The sequence below is a fragment of the Manis javanica genome, chromosome 3 (genome assembly GCF_040802235.1).
Source record: "Manis javanica isolate MJ-LG chromosome 3, MJ_LKY, whole genome shotgun sequence".
In the NCBI taxonomy this organism is placed as follows: Eukaryota; Metazoa; Chordata; class Mammalia; order Pholidota; family Manidae; genus Manis; species Manis javanica.
In genome coordinates, this window is record NC_133158.1 from 1,619,409 (window position 1) to 1,640,116 (window position 20,708).

General features: G+C 54.9%; 1 protein-coding gene, 1 long non-coding RNA gene and 1 pseudogene across 5 annotated transcripts; 2 read left to right on the top strand and 1 right to left on the bottom strand.

Annotated features, from left to right (window-relative positions):
- Positions 1 to 73: 73 nt before the first annotated feature.
- TRAIP (TRAF interacting protein) lies at positions 74 to 19,821 on the bottom strand. Of its 4 annotated transcripts, none has more exons than XM_036994446.2 (15): positions 19,605 to 19,821; positions 15,040 to 15,097; positions 14,439 to 14,522; positions 12,427 to 12,466; positions 11,682 to 11,809; positions 10,386 to 10,480; positions 9,781 to 9,894; positions 8,981 to 9,068; positions 8,293 to 8,379; positions 7,787 to 7,875; positions 3,115 to 3,270; positions 1,355 to 1,403; positions 945 to 1,094; positions 812 to 862; positions 74 to 595 (listed from the first exon to the last, which is right to left on the bottom strand). In XM_036994446.2, exons 1-15 carry the CDS (start codon positions 19,700 to 19,702, stop codon positions 476 to 478), a joined length of 1,407 nt encoding a protein of 468 aa, XP_036850341.2. In that variant the 5' UTR covers positions 19,703 to 19,821; the 3' UTR covers positions 74 to 475. The 4 variants fall into 4 exon arrangements, with proteins under 4 accessions (XP_036850341.2, XP_017525115.3, XP_073086695.1 ...); XM_017669626.3 differs by having other exon boundaries at positions 8,290 to 8,379; XM_073230594.1 differs by lacking the exon at positions 14,439 to 14,522 and having other exon boundaries at positions 8,290 to 8,379.
- LOC140848294 (uncharacterized) lies at positions 633 to 3,102 on the top strand. Its single transcript, XR_012128867.1, has 3 exons — positions 633 to 754; positions 1,717 to 1,812; positions 2,117 to 3,102. It is a non-coding gene; the product is annotated as an uncharacterized lncRNA (long non-coding RNA).
- Positions 18,465 to 19,526, top strand: LOC108402845 (small nuclear ribonucleoprotein G pseudogene; annotated as a pseudogene).
- Positions 19,822 to 20,708: the final 887 nt, after the last annotated feature.

Consider the following 20,708-nt stretch of genomic DNA (forward strand, 5'->3'; position numbering starts at 1 on the left):
GGAGAAGGTCCCACTCAGGAAGCCATGTCAAACGACTTCCCAGAGTGTTGCCACAAGCTTACAGAGCCAGGAAGAAAAGCGTCTCATTTTTATTTTACATAGATATCTTCCCCCCATCACCCTCATTCCCCGTCCCTGCTCGGCCCAGGCCATCCCTGGTAGCAAGGCAGAAGCTGCCCGCAGAGCCCCAGCACTCTGGGCCGGAGAGTCAAGGGAAGGCCCCATTCTGGCCGGCCAGCAGCCCACCCGTCTGGTTGTGGCTGCGAGCCTGGAGTAAGGAGCAAACTGCCGGCGGGGCGGGACAGCAAGCTGGTCCCGCCAGCCCCGCAGGCGGCCCTGGCATGGGGGCGGGCAGGGTGAGGTGAGGACAGGAGCGGCAGTCTCTGGGCTCACCCTCACCCCCAGCTCCTATCTGCCCACGCCAGCCCCAAGGTGGAGGCGCCCATCTGGCCATGGCTCAGACTCACTGTCTTCACTACCACAGGAAGGTGTCCAGCTTGGTCTGGGAGGGAGGCAGCACAGCCCTCGCTCCCGCTCTCTGCTTAGCCTTGGCCTTGGGCTTGATGGACAGTGGGCGGATCACAGTCACGTCAGTCTGAAGGAGCCGTCAAGGAAGAGGTGCGCAGCAGGGACTGGAATGCAGCCGGAACGGCTGAGACCTGCGGGCAGGCAGGCAGCCCTGCTACACGGAGCAAGGCCTGACTGCGCACACCTGAGGCTGCAGCCCCCGGCAGGCTGGGGCCTGGGGGCACAGGTGAGGGATGGTACGAGCTCTCTACCAGCTCAGCCCAATGCCACAGAACAAGGATACAGGCTGGATGAATTTTGTCCGGCCTCCAAGCCCATCAAAGCCTGTCCTTACCTAAAGCAGAAGGATGAGGTGAGCGGGCCCCCCAGCCCCACCCGAGGGCTGGCACCTGCCACTTGTGGGGAGCCCCACTCACCACATCTGTGCTGCGACAGGGCTCTGCCCTGGCCCTCTTGGGCTGCTTCTGGCCGAGGACGGTGTTCCGGATGAAGAGAGGGAAGGCACCAGCCGGCTCGCCACCTGGCTCTCCCACATGGAGCCGGCAGCCCAGCGAGAGCTGGGGCTCCTGCAGGGGAGACCCCAGGGCCAGACCTGATGAGCGGATGGCACCCAAGGAGCGGGCAGCAGTGCTGCGGGCTGGGACCAGGATCTCGGACACCTCATCGGGGGCGGGAAGGACAATGTGCAGGCTCCCAAGGGAGGCCTGAGGTGCCTCTATCACGGGCCAGGCGCGAGAGGGCTCTGGGAAGTCTCTCAGAAGTCTGGCTTCACATTCAGTTCTGGCAAGGGTTGGGGGCAGCTGCCAGAGCTCCCGGGAAGCCTTACCTGCTTGGGGCCTTTGGCTGCCTTCCTGGGAGCATCCTGAATGGCAGAGCTGCAGGAGCGACATGAAAACAAGAGGCAGGTGGGCGACGGGCCAGGGTGGCCAGTCAGCTCAGCCCGTGCCCCAGGAGCCTCCCTGCGGCATGGCTGCTGGCACAGCTGTGCGCCGGGCCAGGCACCTCGGTGAGCAATTTTCCGAGGTAGCCAATGGCCAGACAGGTAGAGGCAGGGAAGTAGGCCATTTCCCAGTCTTGTGACTTCCGCACAGGGCCAGGCCAGTTCAATGTGCCCCAGGTCCTCAGGCACCTCACCACATCCTAGGCTCTGTGTGGGCCAGGAGAGCCCAAGCGCTTCACCACCCACAGGACGGAAGCCAGTCACACCCTGACACAGGCAGAATGCAGCCAGTGACCTCAGCCCCAGCCCTGTTGCCCAGAGGCCACATCTCCACAAGCGCCTTGGTGAGTTAGACGGCCCAGATAGTGCTTAGCCCACAGGGCTGCATGCCACCTAGGTAACCGTGCCGCAGCGTCGCGGGCAGACAGATCATGACCCTTGGCCCTGCCCTCCCACAGCCAGCTCCAAGCTGCACAGTCTCCCCACCCAACTCCTGGGGGTCCTGGCAGCTGGATACCCTCTCCTGGTACTTCCCAGGTGGGTAGGAGGGTGGTGACCTAAGGCTGACTCTGCAGCTTCTCAAAGCCAAGGGACCTGGGCAGGCTTAGGGCCTGCTGACTCTGGACCTCTCTGTTCCTGCCCCCACAGCCTGTGGTGAGGCCACATGAAGACCACAGGGAAACTCTCCACTTGCTGCAAGTCTGGCTCTGAGGAGGTTGATCCAAGCTGTTCTCCCCCATTGCCTCTGCAGGCCCTGAAGATGGTAGAAATGTCTCTCAAATGCCTGGCAGCCTGCAGGCCCCAGGTGCCCACTTTCAATCTTTCTAGCTAAAGAGGCACCACGAGGAAGCCAGGGTATGAGCAGGTGTCAACAGGCCCCCTGGCTGCAGCCCACAGACTCTAGGTTTTCCCCAGTGCTGCGGGCCTGCGTGGACTGCATGGGTGCCTCCGCCCAAGGCTGGGGCAAGGTGGAGAGCCCAGCGGCCTTCCCTTCTGTCCCTCCCTGGCCTCTGCTCCCTCCACTGCCGGGCAGCTCAATCTCTTTCTCATGTTTGGAGTCTCTGATTACGAGGAAAGCTTCTCAGCCCTACGCCCCTTACCTGAGCAGCACACACCTCCACATATGTAAGCAGCTCTTGAACCCGTGATGAGCTCCGCGTGACTGGCCCGGCCACGGGGACAGCAGCGGCGTTCCTACTCCCCCGCAGCCGCACAGGTCCCGCCCGCCCCCTGCGGCCTCACACAGCCCCTCCAGACTGCCCTGCGGGTTGCCCCCTTAGGCAGGGGCCCTGTGCATCCCTGTTGGGGATGGTCCTGCCTCAAGAACGAGCCTGACAGGCACGCAGGGGAAGAGGGATCATAGTTCTTGCCTCAGGACTCTGGTGGGCAGGCCCTTAAGGTACTGGCAGCCCCCCTGCCCACCCCGACCCATGTCACCATCAGCCATCAGCCCAGACCTGCCCCTCGTGCTTCTCTCCGACCCACACCCCAACACCTCTGCTGGAAGGGTGCTGGTGGATATCAACATCAGAGAGACCAGCAGGGGAAGGGCTTGCTGAGGGGGCACTCGGGGGAGGGTGTAAGAGGCGCTGCGGCCGAGCTGGGCGGCCCGCAGAGCTCAGCTGCGCCCCCTGCAGGCCACTTACGGTGCCTCCTCCCGGTGGAGCTTCTTGGGGTGGCCTTGCTGGCTGCCGGAGGGCGGGGCTGGGGGCGTGTTCACATCAAAGGTGACATTGAGGTCAATATCGTCACTGAAGGCTGGCCGGCGAAGCTTCAGGTTCAGCATCTCCAGAGGGGCTGGGCTGCAGGCAGAACGGCCTGATTACAGGACCACGGTGGCAGAGCCCATCAGGCGTCAGACACGGCTCAGCCCCAGGGGCCTGAGCCCACGCCCGGCTCAGAGCTACCGTTGCAAGAAGCCCTGATCTCAACAGAAAAGCACTTGGCTTTGTCATTCACACAGTCGCGGGACCAGGTGAAAGTCTGGGAGACACAGGACGGTAGCAAGCAAAACCCACACAAACCCAAACGTACAAACAAAAGGCTCATGTCTTTGACCACGTAGCCTCATTTCTCAGAATGCAGGGCACGGAGCCAGAGATGCGACCACAGGCTAATGTAGGGGAGTGTCCCCTCCGGTGCTACTTATGGTAAATAGCACCGTGTTAGAAACTGTCAAAATGACTCCCCTAGCAGGTTGATGATTTCACAGCTTTCATATGATGTCAATGAATGTATCACATCAATGAATATGATAAAGTAGTGTTTCTGGAAAGAAAGTTAATATGGGAAAATGCCTGTATGTTAAATTAAAAAAGCAGCAAACTCTGTATAACAGGTAACAAAAGAAAAAAAAAGACAAACTGGACTTCATGAAAATTTAGTAACTTGCACATCAAAAGATACTACCAGCATGGTAAAAAAGGCAATCCACAGAATGGAATAAAATGTTTGCCAATCCTCTCTCTGATATGGGATTAAAATCCAGAATATACCGAGCACTAAGACTCAATAATGGACAAAAGCCTGACTCACAAACGGGCAAACGAGTGGTAGCCACCTCTCCAGAGAAGAGTCACAAATGGCCAACGAGCACAGGAAAAGATGCGTCAGCACCCCCAATCATTAGGGAAGTGCAAATCAGAATTGCCATGAAATACTGCCTCCCACCCACTAGGTTGGCTACTATAAAACCAAACCAAAACAAAACCCAGAAAATGACAATGAAGATGTGGTGAGCCCTTGTGCCTTTTGGTCGGAATGTACAACGGCGCACCTGCTGTGGAAAATCAGACAGAACGTATAACGGTGGTTGCCAGGGGCTGGAGGAAAGTGCAGACAGTTTTCCAAGATGAGAGAGTTCTGGGGAGGGTCAGTGGGGATGACACCGTCAACATGCTGACCACCACTGAACTCTGCACGGAAGAACGCTGGTGACTGTCACACCACATGTATTTCACCACAGGAATTCTGGGAGATGACTCTGTATGGTGCCATCACATGTGGTGCACTGTCCTCCCCCCAAATAGAGAAAAGGCTGGAAGGACATACTCCGCACATCAAGAGTGACTGCCTGTGAAAAGTCCTACTTTCCAAAGCCTTACAATGTGGGGAGGGTATGATTAGGAAATTGCAGACAATGGGGTTTTTCTGGCCCATGCAGGCCTGGTGGGGCTCTCCAGCTCCTATGGTCAGAGAACTTGGGGAGTGGCAGGGGCGGCCCCCAGAGCACCCTCCTTCCTGTCCTTAGGAACCTTGCAGCGGTGCCCAAAGGCCCAAGCCTGCTACACAGGACTAGGCAGATGCACGAAGGAACAGCAGTCTCTGCCTGGGAGCCCACGGGGCTGTGCAGATCAGAGGAAAGGTGACTATTTGCCCTCACTGGGCGGGTAAGCAATGGGGGCAGCTGGCACTCTCCCCTTTCCCCGGCCTGGCCCTGGGAAGCTCTGCCCCTCCTGTGCTTGCAAGTGGAAACAAAGGCCACACAAGCCCACCTCAAACCAGCTCCCTGACGGCTGCTTTGCTTTCCCCTCTGGGAACCATAGCATAAAGCTACAGCCAGGACCACTCCCGCCAACCTTTTTGCCATCGTGGATCCACCACAGAGAGTCCAAGACCCTGAGGAGAAGTGGGCAGGCCTGGCTGGGGGAGCCATTTGCCCTGCAGGGTGCTCTCAGCAGGGCCGCCTGCTACCCTTCCAGACCCCATCCAGCGGTGCTTCCTGACCATCATAACACCCAGCGCCAGGCTCAGGAGCTCTAGGAGGGCCTCCTTCAGCCCTTGCCTAGTCTGGCTCCTGTGAACACAGCCCTTGTCCCCTCAGACTGTTCACAGTACATTCTGCTTCCTTTAGGAGCTCAAACTGTTTCCCTTCTTGCCTAGGGCTTTCTTCTGTCTGTCCGAGGAGGAAGAGGCCTAGCACCCCTCCCTCACGGGCAGAGGTCCTGACTTGGGGCCCTCCCAGGCGGTACGGTCGCCTCTGGGGCACTCACCCACGGCCGACCTGGAAGGCTTCCTGCCAGAGGCGTAAGGAGCGGAGGAAGTCAGAGTCCTCTGCTCAGAACAGCACCGAGGCCTGAGCACAGTCCTCACCTGCGAGGCACAGGGCCCGGCGATGTGTCCTCCATGTGGTCATGGCACCTGAAAGGCCTACTCTCAGCGACAGCTCCCCAACTCCCTTCAGCCTGGAGGCAGGGGCCCTTGGGATCCATGAGAGTCCTCCCGAAGGGGGTGAGAGGCCTCCTGAGGCCTCCCTCAAATGACAGGAGTGAAGGGTGACCCTACTGTAATAAATGGAACAGGCAGCCTCCATCAGTACCCATGGACTGCCCGAGTTCTAGGACACAGCATGACCAGGCACAGGAGACTCACACAACTGCCAGAGCCCACAGGAGAGGGCTGTGGGCACAAGGCAGGCCCAGGAAAACCCAGATGCGCAGACACACTGAACAGGCCTGAGCCTGGGGCGTAAGCTTGGCCCCACCCCCTACGCTGCCACCCTGGGCCTTTCCCAGGAGGAGAGCAAACTGTCTACAGTGACTCAGGGCTGCCAGTTTGGGACCTGAGAGTAGAGCCTCTGCATCCTGGGTTCAGGTGAGGCTCAGCATGATGCCAGCTCACTGCACACTTCCCCCAAATCCTGTGCACATAGGATGGGTTCCCAGGCAGCCTTTCTGTTACCCCTCAGAGGGTCACAGGCAGACAGAGACCCCTAGGAATGGGAGGGAAGTCCAAGAGAAAGGCCATGATCTATAAACACTGATTCCAAGAGACAAAATGCTAGACCATAAAATAATGAATAGTGTATTTTGCAAAGGATATACTCAGAGAGCAAGAAAAAATGCTTGCAAACAACACAACTGCTGGTTCATCCTTAAAGAGGAAGGAACTTCTGACACACACTACAGCATGGATGAACCTGGAAGACACTGGGCTAAGTGAGAAAAGCCAGAACAAAAGGACAAATACTTGATTCCACTCACATAAGATTCCCATAGTCAAATGGAAAGACACAGAAAACAGGGCTGGTGTCCCCTGTGAAGGGCTTGGTGGCCGGCAATGGCTGCAGAGGGGGCCATCTGGGGCCTGGTCCACAGAGGCCATAGAAGGCGGCAGCCTGAGCTGCACCCCTTGTTACGCATGTGCTGTGTGCCCCCTACCTGTCTGTCCTGCCACCTCCGTCCTGCAAGCACATATCAAATTGGAGTGGCTACAGTGCAAGAGCTCAACAGCCACACATTGCCATGGTCACTGAACTGGACCAGGTGGTGCTGGGTGGGGAGACAGAAGGGCAATCAAGGGGACTCCACGTGAAGGGGTGAAAGTAGGCCCCATCCAAGGGAGCACACTACACCGCTCCCACATGTTCCATCAGCCTGGAAAACCGGGGCTGCCCCAACTGCCTGCCAAGCCTGGCTGTGCTGGGGACACAGGCAAGGCTGTGCAGAGCAGCTGAGCCCTCAGTGGGGAGCGCTAACGCACACCACGGCAGACTGGGAAGGCAAGGCGCGCTGGAGCCTGTGGCCCACGGTGGCCCATGGCCGGGTCCTATGAGGGCCTCGGGCCCACGCCAAGGGGCTGGGGAGGTGTCTGGTCAGGGAGGAGTGCCATGACGCCCGGGGCAGTCATGCTGGGCAGAAAGGAGCAGAAGCACGCTCACAAGCCTCACGTGGAAGTGGTTACAAGGCAAAAGGTCAGGAGGCACTACAGGGGTTAGATGGGCAGACCCAGCAACCGGCGGCTGTGGGGAAGAGGGAGCGTGATGATTTTCCAGTGGACATCAAAATGTGGCTCGAATAAAAGGCTAGGTGCCTAAGTCATGCATTTTTGCCTGGGCCACCAGCTGGGCAAGAGACAGCCCAGGGGGTGCCCTCAGCCTGCCAGCTTCTGGGACCCACTCAGGAGGAGGAAGGCCTGGCTGCTCCCTCAGCCTCTTGGCTCCCTCTGCTGGCAGCTCTGCTGCACACATTCCCGGGACGGAGGGATGATTTTGGAATGGTTCCGTGTTTGTCTATCCGGCAGACAGATGTATGTGCGGTGAGCTGTTCTGTAAGCAGGAAGCCCAGTGACAGCCAATGCACCTGCCCCTTCTGCGCCCACCCCAGGTCCTCTCGGGCCTGCCCCGGCCTCTCCTGGGCAGAGCCTACAACTTGCCCTCAAGGTGCCATCCAGATGAATTGTGCTTGTTCCCAGGGCAGGAGGTCCACAACCTCGGCCCATGTGGACCACCCACCCCACCAAGGCCAGGAGCAGTGAGGACCCTTACCAGGGAGCCCCTCCGGCCTGTCACTCCTACACCACCCCACAGCACCAACGAACCTCTCTAAAACCAGGCGGTTGACAGTGTCGCTGGCCACTGGCGGCAGGTTCAGGGTTTCCTGTAGCACTGTCAGCTTTCTTTTCAGGCTCTTGGGGAAGGAAAGAGAGGTGTGTGAAAGAAAGGCGGAGGCATCAAGTCCACAGAGATGGCCAAGGGCATAAACAGCACACACGAAGGGCAAGCCCACAGGGAACAGCAGGGCCTCAAATGCCAGCATTAGCTCCGGGGGCCGGGCCCACCCAGCCTCAAAACCTGTCTCTGCTGGAGCCCTCGGGATGTAGGTACCAGTCAGACTGAGAGAAGGCCCTCAGTGCTATCCCCTCTGCTGAGGAGGCCCGGGGCCCAGACCAGGGCCAAGGTGTACATCCTGACTCCCTCCCTGGCTCGGGAGCACACGGCAGCCCAGGACCCCCACACCAGCGGCCAGGCAGAGTGGGCCTGGCCCAGCAGCTGGAAGGCACACAGCCACTCCCTGTCCCTGCCTGGCCAGATGTGCCCTCACCACGATTTCCTTGTCAGCAGCCTGTAAGTCCTTCTGGGCCGACCTCAGCTCCAGGTTGACCTGGTCTAGTTCAGAGTAGACTGTCTGCAACTGTAAGGAAGTGGAGAGAAAGCATGAGCCACAGGTGGCCATGGGCCCTACCCCTACCACTGCTACGCAGTGCATGCCCACTGGAGCCCCAATACTAGGAGAGTCTGGGGACACGGGGAGGCCCTGGCTCTGTGGGGCTGGGCCTTTGTCTAGCAATGTCCATCTGGAGCTGCCCAGTAGCCAGGTCTGCTTCCCACACCCTGCAACCCATAATGTACCACGCCCAGAAATAAAAGTAGCTCTACTGACTGAATCAGCTTCCGTGTGCCTCCTACTCTGGGCTTGGGACAAAAAACAGGCCTTTGGGCTGTCACATGTGGGACCTGTGCTCTCTGGCCAGTGGAGAGGTCCCCAGGAGCCAGGAAGAGCAGAGGGTAGCATAAGTGTGCGCATGCTGGGGGACACCTGAAGTGGACGAGCCACAGAGCCAGAGCCAGTGCCGAGCAAGGGCCAGCAACCAGTCTCTTGAGAGTCACCAACAGCCCCATGGAGTCAGTTGCAATATTAGGCCCCATGGCCTTGCTCAGGAGACATGACTGAGCACGACACAAGGACAGCCACCTCTTCCCCCTCATGCTCTGCTCCCACAGAAGTTAGTTACCTTGCTTCTGGAAGAAAACAAGTCCTTCTTCAGCTTGTCGGCTAGCTCCCCTGAGGCCTTCCGTGACTCTTTTAGATTCTCATATTCTCTACAAAGGGGTTATGGAAGAGATGTCAGAACAGACACCCTGCTGGTCAGCCTGAGCCACAGCACCGACCACACGGGCCCGGCCCCACCCCTCAGCCCCCACCCCTTCCCACTGACCCCTGAGCCCAACAGGGTATGTGCATGGGGGGTGTCCTACAGCCAGTGCAAGGATTGCTGGGGAGTCTCAGCTCCCTGCACGTCCTGCAGACACTGGAGACTTGAGAGGATGTGCAGGAAGTCCAGGCCTGACTGGACGGCCCCCATGTACCTGCAATCCTCTGTGCCTGTCCGCCAAGTGGCCCCTTCCCACAGCCTGATGCCCATGAGAGTGGAGAACCTGAGCTCTCTGATGCAAGCAGACAGGCTCAGTGACAGTGCTGATGGGAAACAGGCTCATGCACCACATATCACGAGGGGCTTCCCTCTCAGAGAGCTGTGCCAACCTCCTTAGAAGTACCACTTGTAACTCATGCTCTCAGGGGCCCTGGGAAGCAAGTTATTACTGTCCCCATTCAGGAAGCCGAGGGCAGAGAGGCTAAGCCGCTGGCTCCAGGCCACACCGGGAGAGGTGGGGACGGGTTCAGTCTGAGGCAGCAGGCTCCAGGGCTCTGCAGCTTGTTCCGTTCTACCAGAGGTAGGCAGCAGATGGAGAGGCATGGCCTGGGGGCTGGGGCTGAGTGCATGGGCTCGGACAGAGGGGCCAGAGTACACACTTCTTGAGGGACACACAGTACACAGCCAGCTGCTCCACCGCTGACTGCCCCACACCCATGTCCCGGATCATCTCCTCCACCTCGGGCCGCTGGCTCTGCAGCAGGAGCTCAATCCTGAAAACACACCAACCCACAGCATTTAAAACCTGAGGGCCGATGGGGAGAAACCCCAGGCAGCTCTGCCTCCCTTTGCTGCTGTTGCTATGGTGACAGCCTGGTCTGCTAGGGTGCACAAGCAGGCAGGTCTTCCCAGAGAAAGGCACCCCAGCAGAGCTGGGCACAGCCGCAGGGGTGCTGTGGGGAAGAAGAGGGGCCCAGAGGTCCCACAGAGGTCAGGGATTTCTGGAGAGAAGCTTTTGGAGCAAATGATCTGCCAGGCTGTCTGCCCAAAGGTGACAGGACAGGGAGAAATGTGGCAAGGGTCCCCATGGAAAGCAAAGAGGCCCACAGAAGCTGAGCAGTCACCCCCAGCTGGCCTGAGCCCTCCCACGGTCTATGGAGAGCTGAACCACAGAGGTGACCTGACCTCCTGCAGCACTCCTGAGATCCATGCCACCGTGGGGGCCCGGGACAAGGGGCAGGGCAGGCCCCAACCGCAAGCTCACCGCTCCAAGGTCTTCATCTTGCCCCTGAGCCGGTGGGCCTCCTCCCGTGCTTGTTTGCTCTCGTCCTGCTGCCGCTCCAAGTACTTCATCTGCTTCTGAAGAGCACACCCACCCACACAGACCTGCTGTTTGGAGGGTCCCAGGGCCACAACCAAAGTCACAGAGGACACTACCCTAGAACTACATGCTTCTGAAACTGCCAATAACCGTGTGTTCCCAACCCCCAGAAGGTAAGGCTCCTGGGCCCCTCTGGCTTATGCTTTGCCTGCCCGGAGGCCCTAAGCCAGCTGCATCCTTATCTTTCTGCTTGCTTCCCTGAGGTATGTTTACCATGGGCACCGTGCCCTGCCAGCACCCGCAGGCCCTTGGTGACTGTGGCCTGAGCCTCAGTGCATGTCATGCAGGAAGCAGAAGCAGCCCCAAGCACAAATCCAGGCCTCACTATCCACCACCCAGACCCACGGACAGTTGCCAAGCTAGGAGAGCTGAGCCAGAGGCTCCTGCGAGGCTGCCCTCAGCACCAGACCCCTCCGTGTATGACCTAGGATGCTACCAGCGACCCTTGCTCGGCATCTAGCTGCTGGCTCCTCCTTCCCGCCTGCTGCCCAGGCCATGTGATCCAGCCCAGCCACCGAGACAGTGAGCATCACAGGGCCTTGTCTGTTCACAAGGACGGCTCCCTTTCTCTTTCCAATGGCATCCAGAAAGGACTGATCCTGCCTACGAGGCCAAAATACCAATTGCTGAGTTCACATCCACCGCCTTATGCCCCTTGGAGAGCAAGAGGCTCGCCAACCCAGGCGGGTACAAAATTCATCTGGGTCTAGAGCCGCTTGCTCTGCAGCCTTTGATCTGCCGGGTCAGCTCAGCACAGCCGACTTCAAAGGCCGCCTGCCGCTCCCTGGGATGCTGCTTGATGTGGCTCCAGAGAGCAGTTCAGTCAAGGCCCAGAGCACGAGTGGAAGGCTCTTCAGGCTTCAGGAGTCCTAGCTCCACGAGTGGAGTACAAACCACTTTTGGAAACATAGCCCAGCCTTACCAAGGTCCTTGCTGAGCAGCCCCTGTAGCACTGCAAAGGCCCCACGTTCTCAAATTGCCTAGTACAAGACTCCTCAGTGCAGCCAGTATGGCCCTTGCTTTATGGTTCAGAGGGGCACGGTATGGGGGGCCTCGGCAGGAAGGGACCCGCCTTCCATGTACACGTGTGCAAACCCAGGTGCCAACCAATGCGGAACCAGAGGCTAAGCCCGGACCAGGGCTCCCCACCCGCTTGTGCCCACAGGGCCCAGGACCCACCTTTAGGGTGGAGCACAGCATCTCAGCCTTGTCCAAGGCCTTCTGCAGAGACTCCACGGTGGCATTGCGCTCTTCCAGTGTGTCCCGCAGAGAGTCAATGATGGCCTGGCTCTCCCGTTTCTCCCTCTCTGGTGCAGGAGTGGAAGGGTGGAGAGCGGGGCAGAGGTCCACCCAGCCCATCCACTGGTGTAAGAATCTGGGCCCTTGGACTCCAGCACCCCACCCCAGAGCCAGGCAAGGAACAAGTCTCAGGCCAGAAAGTTGGGCGGCCTGCTTCTCTCTCCGGCATGCGCCAAACCAGGGAAGCTGAGCCACAGTCTCCTCACTTAGGAGATGAGACCCTCTTCCTGCTGCCTGGAACTACTGGAGCAAAAATGTCACTGCTCCCCACCCCAGTGGGTCTAGTTAACTCATCATCCTGAAACTCAGTCAGGTTCTTGCCAAACCCGGAGGCCCAATTCTCTCCTACAGATGTTCTGTCCCATCAGGTGGTCTCCTTCCAGCCTGGGTCCTGGGCAAGACACCCCAGAAAAAGAGCAGAGGCTCACTTGCTCTGGGTAGACAGACTTAGCCACCGCCCTTTCCTCTCCTTTTCTGCCAATCACAAGAGCTGGCAAGACTCTTGGACATACAAAGCAGGGAGAGCCCCTGGCTCCTCCAGAAAGCTGGAGGCCTTCCTCCCAGCCTCTCCCTCCAGCACCCATGTCTGGTGCCTCCCAGGGCTCCTTCTCTCTTGCTAACTCACCTTTCTGGGAAAGCTGAGCTCTGGTATTATCCAGTTCATTCTGCAAAGCAATGTGCACAGTGAGCAGCAGGAAGGCGTCAGAGCCGGCCTCCACCCAGCGTCTCGCAAGGCTTGCGGGGAGCCCCAGGGGCAACGATGAGGCCTGTAGATCCAAGGAAGCAGAGCTCCCGCTGCACCTCACGACCAAGCTAAGCCAACAACGGAGAGGTAAGCCCTATTTTCTTCTGTGTGCCTTTTTAAAAGGTAGGTAAGATGGAGGGAAATAATCTCAGGTTAAGACCCAAGGACACGGAAAGAGGCAGAACAAGAGCAAGACAAGTAGAGGTGGGCCCGCGCCATCTCGTGGCGGCGGCTCACTCTGCACCCCCGGCCCTGCGCTGGACCTCACCCTCGCTGGGCATCAGCTCTGCTCACTGGGGACAGAGTCGGGGTGGTCGGGGACCTTGGGCCACTGCTCCTTCCCTCCACCCTGGGTTCCGCCTGCTCCACAGTCTACCCGTCTCCCAGAACTAAGCCGGCTCTGAGAACCACAAATCTTGTAGCCCCAAAATCCAACAGGCCAAGTGAGCTGGGACTACTGTGCGCCCTGGATGAAACCCCACATGCGCTGGGCTCTGACCAGACTGTCGTGACAGTCAAGTGCATCTCCTGAAGCCTGTGCAGACGTTCCAGAGCCACTGCCACAGAGCCACTGAGGAGTCCAGAGCACTCAGCATCCCTGTTGTGATGCTGAGAAGCGCCTGTTCCGTAAGCAGGGAAACCAGGCTCTGCAGAACCGCAACATGTGGCCGCAGGTCTGTGGTGGGGGCTGGATGGGAACCAGCAAGTCCTCTTCCAGGTTACTCTCCCGGGTCAACATGAGACCCAGAACCTCACATGTGACCAGTAGTAAGGCCCAGCGCCAGGGGTGGGTAGGCCCCTCCTTGTAACCTCTCCCCCCATGGCTCTGGGGCCAGAAGCCTTCGGGGGCTGGGCTGGTCAGTCTAGGGAGAACCCCCAGGACGGAGGTGGTGGGCAGAGAAGGGCATGCATGAGCACCAGAACAGAAGCCAGCGCAAAGCTGCCCTGAGGCCCCTACCACCTTCCACACCCAAGCAGGGTGCCTTCCAAGCCCTCACTCCAAATTACTGAAGATGTTCCCTCCCTGTCTCCCAGATCTGACTTTGAAAGCTGGGAAGAAATGAAGCTGCCTTTGTTGCCTTTATCACAGGGAGGATGTGGCTTGAAACTGGGAATGGTTACCATGGCGATGAACAAGCTGGCTTAATGCACAGAAGCTCCCTGGTCTGAAGCAGTGATGCTCCAAGGACATCAAGGGAGCCTGGGGCCAGGGCTACATGAGCCCTGGTCTGACAGATGCCCAGCAAATGAACTCTCAGTTCATTTGCAAACCCCAATCCCACCCCTTCAAGAGGTTTCTGCCCCTTGTTCACAAAGCAAGCAGAATCTTAGATGTGGTGGGGAAGCAGTAGCAGTGTAGGAGGGAATCCACCCATCTCCCCTGCGTGTGGATTTCTACCCTGGCTGCACATCTTGGTTCAGGGCCTCCGCCCTCCATTCCTGAGGAGGAAGGAGGACCCTTAGGAAAGACTCAGGCACCTGGGGATGCACCACGCGCCCTGGGCAGTCTTGAGCGCAGTCAAGTTTGTGAACAATGGGTCCATGCGTCTTCCCTGGCTGAGGACTGGAAGAGTTTTCTAATCTGTCTCTAACTGTCCAAGCAGCAAAGTGGGCTGGGAAGGAGGGCTATAGCTCCTCTCCTGGGTGAAGGCTCTTGGGGAGGCCTCTGGCCTTCAGTCAGAATCGCTCTGAAATCCCAAGGGGAGGGAGGGCTCTGCCCTCCCTAACAGCGTCTCTCCAGTGCTGTCTCATCACCACGTGTCCTCTGCCTCAGTGTCTACCAGTGTCGCCACCAGAACTCCACCTCCATACTCTAGATGCCCTCCCTGCAGGGGAGCAGAGAGTGAGCTCAGAGGGCTTGGGGCCCAAGAGAACGAGATAAACTCTGGCACCTTTAAGAACTCTGCATCTAACACACTCTCCTCGTCCTGGGCAAGGTCAAAGAAGAGCTTGTGAATAATGGTCTTCCTGCCAACCTGGATGGGAGAACAAGACAGAGTGTTACTACATAGCTGGCTGGTGGGCAAGGAGGAAGGGGCACCCTCAGGTTAACAAGCAGCCAGGCCTGTCCACAGGCCTGACCTCTCACAGCATGCCCCCTGAAGTTGTATGGCCTCTACAACCCTTTGGCACCCCAAGCTGGTGCCACCAGTTTGGTGGTTACTGAAGTCATGTCACAGGAAACCCATGCAGTGACTGCTCAGACGACATCCACCTCTAGGGGCAGGACACTGAGAAGATGGGGAAAGGCAGGGAAGGAGGCCAAATCTACCCAGAAGACTGGCCCAAAAAATGAGCCCATCTGCCAGCTACCCTTGGGCATAAGCAGGCCCCCCAAAACCACTCGAAAGCACAGGTAAGAGTAGACCAGTCTCAAACTATGAGAGTCCAAGAAGGCCACAGACTTCGCTCAGCTTCAGTGCCCTTCCTCGTTCCTGCTCCCTGGCGAGGAGAAGACGTCTTCAGGTGAGGTGTTTATACCCCTGCCCTCACCTGGATTCGGCACTGTGGGCAGGTCCGACTCGGTGCTGTTTCAAACCACTGAATTAGGCTGGAATGAGAGAAAAACATACTGCTGAGCCCTGGCTTGGGTAGGGCCACACGGGCCAGGCAGCCACCCTAGCTGTCCTGCTCCCCCTCAGCCCACTGCTGGCCCCCATGGGGCAGCCCCACAGGCGTGACAGCAGAGCCCACGAGCCTCACTGATACAAGTGCTCTGACCCACTGGCCCTTTTTGCCTGCTGATTTGACCCTCCCTACCCAAGGGCTCTTTTGTCAACCTTCTAGGCTTTGACTGGAGAGCAAAGTCAAAGCCCAGGATCCCTCAGAAATGGGGATTCTAATAACAAACACCCCCACTTTAAGCAGGGACTCCAAAGGGCTACACTCTAAAAGGAAGGGTAAACTAGAAGCAAAGGCAAGTAGCACCAAACGCAAACTAGCCCAGCTTTGCATCATCTGTCTGGGTGATGCAAAGCAACTCCAGCCTCAAACTCCAATTAAAGTAGCCTCCTACTGCTAGAGTCTTCCCTCTCAGGACCAGGGAGAACAGAGTCCTTTCTGGAGGATAATACCAGCATCTTAGGCCTCAATCTTTTCAATACTCAAATAATTTTCAAATACTATGTGCAAGTTGTAACCAAAGCTAACCATGCACGGCGGAATCCATAAGAAATATGTCTGATAAAAGAGCTCCTTTGATAGCGTAAATCATAGAGGTTTAAGCAGCAATGGGAATGAATGGGTCTGCAATGGAGAACAACGTCGTGGCTGAACCACACAAACATAACACTGAGAAGTCAGAAAAAGGTATATTCTTGTAGATGATTCCATCTACAGGAAGTAAAAAGTAGGCAGAACTCATCTGTGCTGCCGGAAATCAAGACTGTGAGTATCCATGGGAAGAGGGCACAGGGGGGATTTCAGAGCGCTGTCTTCTTTCTGATCTGAATTCTGGTTGCATCAGTGTGTTCAGTTTGTGAAAATTCTGCAAGCCATAAAATTATATGTGCACTTTAAGTACTATATTTCAACAAATTTGGTGTATGTTTTTTTAAAGGAAACAGTCACATGAAAAAAGCAGTAGAAGTGCAGAGCAGAGCATATCCACAAAGACTTCAGATATGGGACCTGTCAGACACAAATCATAACACATTATACTAAAGAAATAGAAATCAAGACTGAGAAGATCAGTAGAAGATTAGAAAATAAAAAGTAACATGGCAGAGCTTAATAAGAACCAAGCAGGAATTTTAAAGCTGCTAACATGGCCACAATTAAGAATTCAATGGATCAATTTAATAGCACCTTAGGCACAGTTGAAGAATTAGTAAACTGAAAGATATGGCAGAGGAAACACTGAAAATGAAAAAGATGATAAGAGATGTAGAAGATACTGTGAGAAGGTCTTGCACACAACAATTAGGAGTTCTGGAAAGAGAGCCTTAGGTAGAATAATGCTCTGTCCGCACTAAGTCCACATCCTATTTTCTGAAACTTGTGAATGTTACCTTAGACAAGAGTCATATTGCAAATGTGATTTGGTTAAGGATCTTGAGATGGGGAGAATATTGAGGGGTGTCCCAGGTAATCACAGGGGTCCTTAGGAGAGGCTGGACTGTCAAGAGTCACACAGAGACATCTGAGGATATAACACTGCTGGCTTTGAAGATGTGAAAAGGGACCACGAGCCAAGAAAGGCGCAGGCCCACCTGCAATCCTGATTTTATCCCGGTAAGACTCACTTTGGACTTCTGAACTCTGGAACTATAAGAAAATAAATCTTTGTTGTTTTAAGCCACAAGTTAGTGGTAATTTGTTATAGCAGTGGCAATTTATTATATATATAGAGAGAAACTAATATAGAAAGAAAAGAGATAATGAAGTAGAAGCAATACATGGAGATAATGACTTCTAATTTTCCAAAACTAATTAAATATATCATTACACAAGTTAAAGGAACTTAATGAATCTCAAGTAGGATAAGTAAAAATAGTAACAAGAGAGCTGAGGTGGCTATATTATTGTCAAAAAAAATAGACTCTAAGTCAAAAATGGTTACAGGAGGCAAAACAGGACTTTATATATTGATAAAAGGTTATTTCAACAAGAAGAAATAACAATTATAAACATGTATGCACTTAACAACAGAGCCCAAAAATACATGAAAGAAAATTGGATAGATCTTAGAGGAGAAATAGTTGTACAATAAAATTTGGAAATGTCAATACCCCACATTTTCAATAATGGATAGAACTATCAGACAGATGATCAATAAAGAAATAGAGGACTGGACCAACACTATAAACCAACCAGATCTAACAGATATATACTTCATCCAAAAATAATAGAATAACCATTTGTCTCCAAGATAGACCATATATTGGGCCACAAATCTTAATAAATTTGAAAAGATTGGAATCATACAAAATATCTTTTCTGACCACAATGTAATGAAACTAAAAAGCAGTAACAGAAAAAAAACAGAAAATTCACAAATACACAGAAATTGAACAATACACTCTTAAACAACCAGAGGGTCAAAGAAGCAGTTGCAAGACAAATTTGAAAATACCTGGAGATGAAAGGCAATGAAAACACAACATACCAAAACTTACGGAATACAGTGCTAAGAGAGAAATGGAAAGCTGTAAACACATACACATTAAGTAAGAAAACACCTGTTAGGATGGCTACTATAAAAAACAAAACAAAACAAAATAACAAGTGTCAGCAAGGATGTGGAGAAACTGGAACCCTGTGCATCGCTAGTGGGGACATAAAATGATGCAGTTGATATAGAAAACAGTAAGACAAGTTATCAAGTAGTTAACAGAATTACCATATGATCCAGCTATTTCACCTCTGAGGTTAACCCAAAGGAAACGAAAGCAGAGACTTGAACAGACAGCTGGACACCAATATTCATAGTAGCATATTCATAGTAGCCAAAACAGGGAAACCCAAGTTCTAGTAACAAGTCAAGGGATAAACAAAATGTGGTATTTCCATATAATTGAATATTATTTAGCCACAAAAAGTAACAAAATTCTGACATATGCTAAAACATGGATGAACTTTGAAAACATTATGCTTAGTGAAATAAGCCAGATTCAAAAAATAGTATGATTCCACTTAGATGAGGTACCTAAAATAGAATTCAAGGAGACAGAAGATAAAATAGAGGTTTCCAGGCACTGTAGGGAAGGGAAATGGGAAGTTATTGCTTAATGGGTACAGTGTTTCTATTTAAAATGATGGAAAAATTCTGGAAATATATAGTGGTAATGGTTACACAACATTGTAAATGTATTTAATGCCATGGGATTGTACACTTAAAAATGGTTAAAATGGAAGGCATCTTTGAGCTCATTGAGTAAATACCATAAGCAAAAACTCCAGAGTTAAAAAAAAAATTTATGGACGAGAAATCATTGCAATTAAATGGCGACAGACATGTCCAAGGAATATCACAGGGATTTGAACCCTTTATGAATCTCGTGATAGATGAATGTGTGGGGATGGCAACTACTGGAGCACAGATTATAAGAATGGTAATAGTATGAGGAAGTAGGTCTCATCATGTTAGAAACCCTGGAAAGAGTACGGCTGTGTCCACAAGAGAAAGCAATTGCTTCCACATATCCCCGCTCCAAAGAATCTATTTTCTTTTACTATGATATAAAAATTGGGCTGCGTACGTAATGACTCTATAGCATCTTTTTACACTGATAGACAGTGACTACAATGGGGGTGAGGTGAGGACTTAATATGGGTGAATGTTGAAACCACAATGTTGTTCATGTGAAACCTTCATAAGATTGAATATCAATGACACTTCTAAAAAATTGGGCTGTGTTATATTTCCGTATTGAACTTTTTTGTTTAAACTTTTGTAATAGTCAAAAAAAAGTTAAAACAGTAAAATTTGCTATATATATTTTGTACTACAATAAGAAAGTATATAGTTTAAAAAGGAAAAGAAAAAAAGGCTAAAATGATAAATTTTCTGTTACTTAATTTTAATTTCACAATAAAAAGAGGAGCTCTGAGGCAGCCTGTCTGCCGCTGCTAGGGGGATGTAGGCTCCAACGGTCCTAAAGGGTCAGCAGGACGGCCTGACCAGCGAGCACCTTCCTGCCCTTCGATGTGAACTTGGATCTGCGAGGTCGGTGAATAAATACATCAGGGTGTCTGGCCAGAGATGGTTCTGGATAGAGTCACTCCAAACCATCAGACAAAACACAACAAATGGGGTGCCAGGTCTGCTCTCCAAGCGATGAGAGGGCTCGCTGACTTGGGGGCAGCTCACCTCCGCCCAGGCTAAGCCCCTAAGTCACACCTCTTCGCAAGCCTCCAAGGAAGCCCCTTCCCCACCTTCCCTGAACCAACCCTGCACCCCGGACTCAGCTATCAACTGCTCCGAGACGGCTGTCCTGACCTGCCTCCGCCCGGTCGGAACCTCCCGGGGCTCCGTCTAGCGCTTACCCACCCGCCGTCGGGCTCCGGGGACCGAGGCCCGACCCCGCAGCCCCGCAGCCCCCACAGCGGCCACTCACCACTGCAGGTGGAAGGTGTGGCCGCAGTGGATGGCGGCCACGTCGCGGGAGTGGTCGAAGAAGTCGGAGCAGATGGTGCACAGCGCGCGGATAGGCATGAGGACTGGTCTCCAGGGAGCCAGGGAGCCCAGAAAACCGCACTGTCCGGCTTCCCGGGCGAAGACTCCTGCCGCCGCTCGCTTCAAATTTCGCTCCTCTGAGCGACTTCCGGGAGCAGGCCGGAAGAGGCTCGCGGAGCGTAGAGGCGGAGCGTAAAGCTTGGGTCCAGGTTGGACGGCCCTGTTGGGGGCGGGGCTTAGCTCCGGGGCGCGGAGCATCCTGGGGCGGAGCGCGAGCCAAGAGGCGAGGCGGTGGGCCCGGCGGCCGCGGCTCCAGAGTCGGAGCTGGGGTGGCGCGCGCGCGGTCTCCTCAGCCCCGCTGTCTCGGCGCAGCCTTCTCAGCCCTCCATGAGAGTTCGGGGAGGCCGGGGCCGCAGGGGAAGGGAACGATGGCCCAGCCCCCGGCCCCGGGCGCGCTCCACCCTCTCCGCCCTGGGCTCGGAGCGGTCCTGGAAAGAGGGACGCGGGTCCCAGCCCGTCGGGGCACCCTCGGCTCCTCCTGGCTTCATCCAGGCAGGGCGTGCCGATCCCTGACCCGGAGGCGGCAGGCCCAGGACCTCGACGTTAGCTCTTAGCTCCCAGGAGGATCGGTTAGCACTTGGGACTGGGGTCGGGCTGCCATTTTGGAGGCCCGGATGTTTCATCTACAAACCCTTTTTTTATTCCCACGTCAGAGAAGTTATCTTTGGGCCCCTCCCCGAGGGCAAGTAGCATCCTCGGGGGGTTCACCTGGGCCAGGCAGGGCTGGAACAAGTCTTCCTAGGAGTGCGCACACTTAGCTATTTTTACCACTGTTACTCCCCTCTCCCCAGATGTGCCCCGAGGCACAGAGCCAGTGTGTCCCCCCTGAAGCCGTCCCAGGGTGAAGTCCCTTGGGCCTACACGGAAAGCACCGGTGGTATTCACAGGAAGGAGCACAGCCTAGAACACTGCATCCTCTCCCCAGCCCAGGGAAGTCCAGGCTGGCCACGGGCAAGGTCTCTCGCTAGGGTGGCTGGAAGTCAAG